We start from the raw sequence: 9,687 nt of genomic DNA, 5'->3' as shown, positions 1-9,687 counted from the left end.
TTAACAGATGGACCACACAGGAACAATAACCGAAATGATAACCAACAGTCTACTTTGGAATTACTGGGCCTGCCCGATTAATGAACAAAGGAAACGGTGGGATGACTGTCCATGTGGATTTTTGGACATCCGAAAGTCCTTTTCAACGGGAAAATATGTAACAGAATCTAATGTGGATTTTTGAAACTAGAATATTCATGAATATCTAAATGGCGTTATTCATCTGAATCTATTCCTTGTTGCTTGCATTTGCACGTCAGTCTGGGATGCTTAGTCCCCCCACTCCACTGAAATTTTCATTCAAACACCACATACAAAGACACATTCTATTTTGAGAGAGAGAGACAGAGAGAGAGAGAGAGAGAGAGAGCATGTAATGTAATGAATTGCTAAAGTTAGACATAGTCAATTTATACCATAAGTTACCAAGTTACAAGTTTGTGTATCATAACATGAAGCATTTGGTACTTCTTACTCCATGTCAAAAATACCCAAAAAAAAAAACAGAAAGAAAGTATATAAACTATAGAGCCGTTTTACAATCATTAGTCCCGCCAAACACACCTCAACTTGTTCTTGTACCAGTCTCTTTTCCCCAAACCAGTTGGGTAAAATATCTATGGTGCAGCCACAACCCTTCCTTCATGTTGATAAACCTAACCGAGCATTGCCGATCAGGTAAAAAAAGAGAGAAATGAAGAAAGAAAGAAGGGCCAATCCCTCGCCATGAGAACAAACACGACCCACCCCACTTCAACAGCACCAACTAAGGTCGCCAAAAAGAAACACTGAGCAAGAAAAATCACAGGGACCCAAAAAAGAAAAAAAAAAAGAAAAAAAAAAGAGAGAAAAGAAATAAGAGCAAAATACATCATCACATCCTTAGTCGTCTCCATGTATGTACCAGCATAGTAGCATGGTTGCGCAACGTCGAAGGATGTAAATCCTCGCCCGTTGCTCCTTCACCAACGATGCACACCTCCTCGTGAAGCCATTGCCACCCTTCTTTGGGTGGGCCGTAGCAATGCATTTAGCATCCATTTGGAGCTCGCCCATGGTGTATCAAACCTCACACCCTGAAAGCTTGGAGCCTGGGCCTATATGGTGATTAGATCAGTTGCACATTTATATACATGTACAGGGGAGAGAGAGAGAGAGAGAGAGAGAGAGAGAGAGAGAGAGAGAGAGAGAGAGAGGTATTGGCATTGCCAAGAAAGGTTGACTAGATTTAGGGTTAGGGGGTGAACATGGTCAGGTTCGAAAAATGGGACAATGGCTGGAATGCATGGAAAGGCGTAGCATTGCAAATGATAATAATTATAATAAAAGAGGGTGAACGTGGGTATGGTCTTTAATAAGGTTAGGGTATTTTTTAAAGTGAGTGCAGATAGATTAGAAAAAGTATCAAAGGAAGCATTTCAAAAAGGAGGCCTGCTTAAGCAAGACAAGGCATTGGGATAGCTTAAGGGGACATTGTGCCGGCTTCATGATCAACGGTGAGGAGGCAAGGTTGCTTCTATTCAACTGCCTCTCCCAACTTACTCCGTGGATTCCCAAGACTCAGCTGCATTGGCTTAGCTTCACCTGGCTTGGCTTGACCTTAGTCCTACCATAGTTACATGTATTTAGCAGAGTTGGTTATGATATAAGGATAGCCATGGCTAATTAGGAAAGTTCATATTCGGCTACATGTGATTCAAGTTAAAGCCGTCCAATCTTGATTTTTGGGAGGCATGGGAAATTATCGGTGGGAACCACATGATGGACAGTCCAAATTAATGATTGGGACCTTCACAATGGATGGATAGATCAAAGCTTCCAGAAACAATTAAGTAGAGATCATTTATTTTCATACCCATTTTTTAGCTGACCAAGATCATTCAATCAAAGTGACTGCCCATGGGGATATGCAGTAGAATGTCCCACATAATGGATGATCTGAATCAAGGCTCGGGCATTCTCTAGTCCTTTTTCCTAGACAACAATGAGATAGTTAGAATCGGCCGATCCAAGTGGTTTTTGATAGATGGGCAATTAAATGTGGCTTGCATGATGGACAATACACATTTTCCTATATAATCAATTGTAACAGCTATTTTTATTTTATTTTTTTATCATGGTGATGTTTGTTCAATCAAAGTGAGCATCCAGAATCAATTAAAGAGGGGGCTAACCTGACAGAGGCACTGTGACCAACCAAATTACATACTTTTTCTAGAAAATATTACTGTGACAGAATTTAGACTATTCACAAAGGAGTGAGCCAAATATAACTTAGATGCATGCCTTCTTGGAAACTCTGAGCCAGGCCAGAGTTTCCACGGTAAAAGTTACAACCAGGAAAGGCACTCTGCAGTGTATATTTCTTTGAATTGGGGGAGCTGTGTTGGCCCCACCGTGATGCATGTTGAACATCTACCCCATCAGTCAGATGCACTATTCCATGGTGGGCCTCGGGCTTAAAAATCAAGTCAATCCATGACTTGTGTGGGCTACACCACGTACAAAAGTTGAGAGGGGTTACCCTCCCATTAAAACATTCACAATCATTTATTAGGCCCATATATAGTTAGTATTACAACTAAGAATGTTGCTTGCCCCGATAAGCACTCCTCCAAGTACACCTCCACACACACCAACCTTGGATGTGTGCAAGACATCAGAGCCATATATCAGGTGGGACCCACTCTATAAATGATCTGTCCAAACATTTGGGCTGTTCAAAAATGCACTAGGCCACACATGTGAAAACAATTAGGACCTTTTAGACTGTCCATCATTTATGTAAATATGTGGCCTACCAGTTAGTTAAAAGGCCAGTGTTTTCAGCTAGGTGATCCACATGGTGAGTTACACCAGATAGGGATGTCAGGTTGTTACATGTCATCGCATGTAGAGTTGTGTTGTGCTAGCAATTTTCACCAGTTGAAGAAAGACTATATATATAAACTGGGTGTACTAGGGAGAGTATCACTTTACAATGATGTAATAAATATATAAAACCAAAGGGCGAGTTTCCTGTTCATTTAATTAGATAGGGAACTTTCCTGTTTGGTATTTAATATGTACATGCGGGGACACATAATTGGTTTATCCAATCCATTGATATGATGTCCCATATCATGGAAGAATTATGACAACAAAAAAAAAAAAAAAAAAACCAATTGGGAAGATCCCAACCATCAAATCTTTCCTCTTTTCTCCTTTGAATGTGGACTGTTGGTGATTGTTTTCTTGACCATGTATTTACATGCCAAAAGTAGAAAGTTTACAATTGATTACATGAAGAGATTTTTTTGGTGGGGCCGTAAGATTAATAAATTAAATAAACCATGGGCCCTGCATGCACAGATTAAGTACCAAACATGGAAATTCTCATAATGAACAACGAACTCAGGCCTCATAAAACCATGTTGAAAACCATTTCATGGGGGAAATATATTTGTGATGTGCCAGTAGTCACGAAACTGAAATGTTACATACTAATGAACTGGCGGGGTGGCTCGGAAGTTGCTCATCGACTGCACACCAAGGCTCCTCCTCGAAATAACCATTGAGTCTATTCTCTAATCTATGCATTGCACTGTAATCTATTAATATATAAGTATTAAATAAAACGTCGTGTCGATAACCCGGTATGTGTTTAATACATATATAATAAGATGGTACATTGTACTTGTCTCCTATTCATCAACTTCAAGAACTAATTAAAAGAGAGAACCAGTTGCTTAGACACCAGGGAAAAAGCTGTATTTTGCTGAGAGGGACAGAGAGTGGAAGCCAGGGAGGAAATGGGATTTTTCTAACTGATTAATTGACACATGGAGATTCGGGATTTGATCTTCATATCTCGGCATTCCACATGTCGAGTTTGGCATTGGTCAAAAGCACATCTCCTTGCATAGTAGGAGCTGATAAGAGATTTGCATGTCTGTGTGTGGAAGAAATAAAATCATAGATTCTTACATTTGAGTTCGATATGACAAGTAAGAGAGAGAGAGAGAGACTATAGTATTTAGTAAGATTTTAAATGGTTTGGATAGAGAGTTTGGTTTGCTATCTTTATAATATAAAATTAAAATTAAAATTAAAATTAAAATTTAAAAAAAAAAAAAGAAGAAAAAAGAAAAAGAAAAAAAGAACGTTTGGTTTGAAAATTAAAGAGGTTTCTAAAATTTGATTTCTGTTGGTTAATTCAGATACGCAAGGTTTATTGAGGGAAAAGAAGGATTAGTCCTTTTCATTTATTGAGGTTCCACACGCCACCAATCTCCACTCACTGAGGGATGACCCAACTGATCCCAAACTTTAATTCAGCCAGTGGGCCCCACTTGACCCGACCAAGCTCCACTTTTCACTGAGGCATGCCCCTGCTGACCCAAAACTTCAATTCAGCCAGTGGGCCCCACTTGTAGGGCTGTACACGGACCGAGTTAGCTTAGTTAGCTCGCTCTCAACTCAACTTGAAAAAGATCGATTCGACTGGTACGAGCCAAGTCGAGCTGATTTTTTGAACTTGAAAAAATTTCAAACCGAGTTCGAACTTACTTGAGCTTGACTCGAATCGGATCAAACCCCAACTCGAATCGAACTCCGATCAAACAATTCGGTGACTCGGTTACTTTGATATTGATGTTGCTCACCAAGTGTTTGATGAAATGACTCAAAGAAGAGTTGGTTGGTGGCAAGGAAGGTATGTATATGAAACAAATACCATTTTTTCTTGACTTTGTTGTTGCCTGCAAGGTGTTTGATGAAATACCTGTAAATAGCTGCTGTTGTTTTACATACAGTAAGAAATTGAAAGTGCGCTTCATGTGTTTGTGAAAATGCTGCGCTCCATGTGTTTGTGAAAATGCTACACAGGCTTGATCTTGGCTCAAACTCGGCTTGAATTGGTCCAAGTTGCTGATCGAATCAAGCCGAGCCGGCTAGTCAGGCTCGAGGACTGAGCCGAGCCGAGTTCGAGCTGGGGTTAGCTAGTGGCCGAGCCGAGTTGAGCTATGCCAAGCTCAAGCCAAGTTGAGCTGTGCCAAGCTCGACTCGGTTCAACTCACGTACTCCTCTACCCACTTGACCCCACCAATCTCCACCCATCAGTGACGCATAACCCTAGTGACCCAAAACTTCAATTTAGCCCGGGCCCCACTCGACCCCACAATCTCCACCCATCACTAATGCATGGCCCTACTAACCCAAAACTTCAATTCAGCCAGTGGGCCCTAGTTGACCCCACCAATCTCCACTGCTCACTAATGCATGGCCCTTGACCCCAAACTTTAATTTAGCCAGTGGGCCCAACCCACCAATCTCCACTCTTCACGGGGGATGCCCCAATTGACCCAAAACTTCAATTCAGCCTATGGGCCCCACTTGACCCTACCAATCTCAACTCATCACTGATGCATAGCCTTACTTACCCAAAACTTCAATTCAGTCATGGGCCTCACTTGATCCTACCAATCTCCAGTCCTCATTGAGGCATGACGCTACTAATCCAAAACTTTGTTGGAGAACCAGCCTTGCGGAAGCATCTTAATCTAGATTGAAACAAACAAGAGAATGAAAAGATCCAAGCAACCACACAAAAAATACTTTAAAAAAAAAAAAAAAAAAAAAAAAAAAAAAAAAAAAAAAAAAAAACACAACGTGGAAAGTCATTGTGGAAAAAAATCAAGGCACAAAACAACAATCAACCTATTATTCTGAGAAGATTATAGAGATGGAAAGAACTCAAGTAAAAAAATCATAGCACTCTTTCTTCGAAGGCTTTCAAAATATCAAAAAGAACTCAAAAATAGTAACTTTTTCTTAAACTCTAACATAACTTATCCTAAAAGCCATCATTTCACGAGGGAAATATCAAAAATACTCCTCCAATAGTTCACTAACATTTGGCCCTTGTTAGCATGTAAAACATGAATCCTTGTTAGATGGAAAGAACTCATAAAAATGCATAAACCTATAGTGATCACGGTGTCACAATTTTAACAAACTACAATTCAGCCAATGAACCCCAGTTGACCCCACCAATCTCCACTCTTCACTGAGGCATACTCCTACTGGCCCAAAACTTCAATTCAACTAGGGGCCCCACTTGGAAGGTATATGACTGATTTTGTGCAATCGTAACCATTTCACAGTTGTTCATTGGAATCATTGAATCAGTTTCGTAATTCAGCTGCATCAGTAGAAAACTTGATATTACGACTCAGTCACCACTGGTTCCACTTGATGGCCAATTGATTGACTCACTTGGGCGTGGGTTTTCATAAAATGGATCAAGGTTTGAACTTATTACCTCAATCAGAAAAAAGAAGAAGAAGAAAAGAATTAGTGCGCGCATTAGATGCTAGAATTTTTTATTTACTTTATTTATTTTATTCACTTTATACCACGTAGAACTATGCTAAAACTTCATTTATATTTTAATAAACAGCAAAGCTTCGATACTCTGGCAGAGTGCGATGAATGATATGCAGCTACTTAGAGGCCACTCAGAAATTACATACTTGGTGTACAGGTAATTCAAACTAAAGTGTCCAAAGTACCTGTCCCAGTTTAGATATATCATGGACCAAAAATTAAGAATATTCGATTATCCGACTATTGGATTGGTGGACATGAAAGGGACAGTCAAAACTGAAATATATCCAATAGTTTTGTTTCAAGAAACAAGTGTCAGCCAAATAGAGGTTCGGATTGCTCAACCAATTGATTTTGAGGGACTTTTAGTGACAGTGGGATCCACAGTTGAGTTGGTTTAATTTGAGTTAATGTATGTTACATTTAAAATCTGTGGCTGCCTGCATATCAAGTGTCATATGCAGCCAGAGTATCAAATAACTCCCCTTTAATGACTCCTCCAAGTCTTCAAGTTAACATGACCTTGCTAGACATCCAGACACATCCAGTTTTATGGTTTTTGAACTATATATGGTGAAAATCAGGCCTGAACCCAGATTAGATCCAATTAATGGGTCTCGGGGCTCAGAACAAACCCAAGCCAGAGCAGGCTGACTAACATTGACCCAGGCTAGCCCAGCTTATTTGGCGGATTTCCTAGCCGGTAAATCACTCACGTTACTTATAAGTATGGTTGTCAGACATGTTGACTCGACTCGGAACTCATCTGAGTTAACCTGAGCCGAGAGGGAGTCACTTCCATAGGCAGCTTTTTAATAAATAAATAAATAAATAGACCTCTGGTAGGAAGATCAGCATCTCTAACCAACAAGCTAAGCATTCCATGTCTGAATTATTTTTATTTTTATTTTAAAATCTATATATGACTATTTAAAATATTTATGTATAATATTAATTTATTTATTAAATATCGAATTGAATCAAGTAAAGACTCATCCGAGTCTTCGAGTCAACCTAACTTGGCTAGAAATCGAATAAGTTGTGTTTTCCAATTTTTAAACTATGCTTGTAAGGTCGGCTACAGTATATAAAATTTGGATGGTTAGAAAAGTCTTTTTCAATACATCCATTTGTTTAAGATTGTTGAAGTGATAAAGTCCCTTGATATATATTGATACACCACACTCTGCAGCTTAAGCTTTTAGAGTAAATGGCTATTTAACATGGTATCAGAGCGGAATGTCCTATGTTCGAATCTCGAGAGCAGCAAATATGTCTCGCTAATATATTATTCTCCCACAGGGGGTCAGGAAAATCAGGTCCGGCCCAGGGACCGGGAAATTAAGCCCGGCCTATTTATAGTGTGAGTGTCCCTCCACCTTCGTCAATATGTTTCCGTGCGGAGTTCCCACTTCGCACGTGCTGGGGGGTGTTGAAGTGATAAAGTCCTTTGATATACATTGATACACCACACTCTGACAGCTTAAGCTTTTGGAGTAAATGGTTGTTTGACAAAGACACCGTGGCCCACCAACGCAGATTCCATGGTGACCCTGTGGCCACCAACATCAGTGGTGGCATGACCCTATGAGGCCCACCGTGATGTGTATATATATTTTATCCATGTTGTCCATCTGTTTTGGCAGGCCATTTTAAGCCATGAGACTAAAACTAAAGTACTATATCCATAACTCAAATGTACCACACCAGAGGAAACAGTGGAGATAATGACATCCATCATTGAAGCTTCCTAGGGTCCACAATGATATTTCTTGGTCATCTAACCTGTTAATAAGGTCATTCAGACCTGGATGAAGAGAAAACACAAACATCAGCTTGATCCACTACTTCCGTGCCCTTAAGAAATTTTCAACATTAGGCGTTCAATCCTCACTGTTACTTGTAGTGTGGTCAACTTAAACTTTCTATATGTTTCTATTTTAGGTTCATAGCCTAATATTAGCTGCCAAAACGGATGGACACTCCGGATAAAACACATACATCACGGTGGGCTCCACAGTCCCGCCACCAAGGAGGTGGTGGTGGCAGGGCAGGGTGACCACGCAATCTGCGTCCGTGGTCCATCTGATGATAGGACTAGGCTGAACTTTGTGCCAAAAAGACCACACAGTGTCGCCCATCTGATGGACGGCTGAAATCTGGCACATGTTTGACATATTGGCAAGTGCAATGACTTGTAGATGGATAGGCTATACACGTGCGTGTGCTTAGCAAAGCTGGATAATAAAGGCAATGTTATGCTAAGGTTGCTAAATGATAAAAAAAAAAAAAAATAATAATAATAATAAATAAATAAATATAATCCAAGTTGAAAGGAATCATAACTGGAGGAATATGAATAAAATACGTTGTGTTGTGTGAGGATTTGAGCAGTAAGAAGTTTAAGAGTCACGTGATGGTCAAGTCTCCTAAGGGTGGCAATGGACTGGTTGGCCGGCTGGACCCGAATGTCTGAACCAGCTTTGTACCGAGCTTTGACCAACTAGCTTAGCCCATGAGCCAGCCTTGTGAGCAATACCCAATCAAATTTTGAAATGCTTGGGCTTAAGATTTCAGCCCAACTCGGCCAACTGGACTAAATATGTAAGTATTTCATTCCATTAATCCTTCATTTAAAGAAGGAAAGGAGGAGAGAGAGGTGGCGCGATGACCCCCGGTGGGGCCCACGTTGCGTGGCAACACGCGTGTGGGAAGGGGTTCTCTCTCTCCAAATTCATGACTGCGCCCCTCACCCCTTTTTTGTGTTAGGCCGCACCAGCCCTTAAAGTCATGTAGCTGCACATCTTTCCTCTCACCCCTTCCCTACTTTGTGCGGCCATTTCATCAGCATCCTGTTTTTGGGTAGAGCCACACCACCCCTCCACACTACTCTTTTCAGTGGCTGCACCGCCTACCTGAGGTGAGAGAACAAAGAGACGAGGTATGTGATATTGTGAACGCCCCTGACAGTTGCAAATGCGGTCTTACGTGCTTTAATGTTTTTAGTTTGAATTAGCTATGGTTGCCTCTTTTTTTGCTTTTTTTTTTTTTTTTTCTTTTTTTTTTTTTTTTTTTCTTTTTCTTGACTGTGTAATATCACGGAGATAAGCTTGGAATATGTTGGTATTTGAAGTTGTCACTAGCTAAAGCATGCGTCCATATCTACAACCGGCTAGATGCCATAGGATAGCTTCGGATTAAGAGGGTTCAAAATTTATTGATTCCGGATGACTCATATGGTTTAATCTACAACCATAAATTTCTAGGGCCTCGGTTATAAAAGAAGAAAGGGTTAGGTATCTTTTTCACCAGCACATTGTG

At 40.3% G+C, this 9,687-nt stretch overlaps 1 protein-coding gene across 1 annotated transcript; it reads right to left on the bottom strand.

Annotated features, from left to right (window-relative positions):
* Positions 1-397: 397 nt before the first annotated feature.
* On the bottom strand, positions 398-1,487 carry LOC131227486 (small polypeptide DEVIL 19-like). Its single transcript, XM_058223275.1, has one exon. The coding sequence runs from the start codon at positions 1,054-1,056 to the stop codon at positions 883-885; it is 174 nt and encodes a 57-aa protein (XP_058079258.1). The 5' UTR covers positions 1,057-1,487; the 3' UTR covers positions 398-882.
* Positions 1,488-9,687: the final 8,200 nt, after the last annotated feature.

Source organism: Magnolia sinica, chromosome 15, assembly GCF_029962835.1.
Source record: "Magnolia sinica isolate HGM2019 chromosome 15, MsV1, whole genome shotgun sequence".
NCBI classification, from domain to species: domain Eukaryota; kingdom Viridiplantae; phylum Streptophyta; class Magnoliopsida; order Magnoliales; family Magnoliaceae; genus Magnolia; species Magnolia sinica.
The sequence above is the reverse complement of the archived record's forward strand: the minus strand, read 5'-3'. Positions and strand labels throughout refer to the sequence as shown.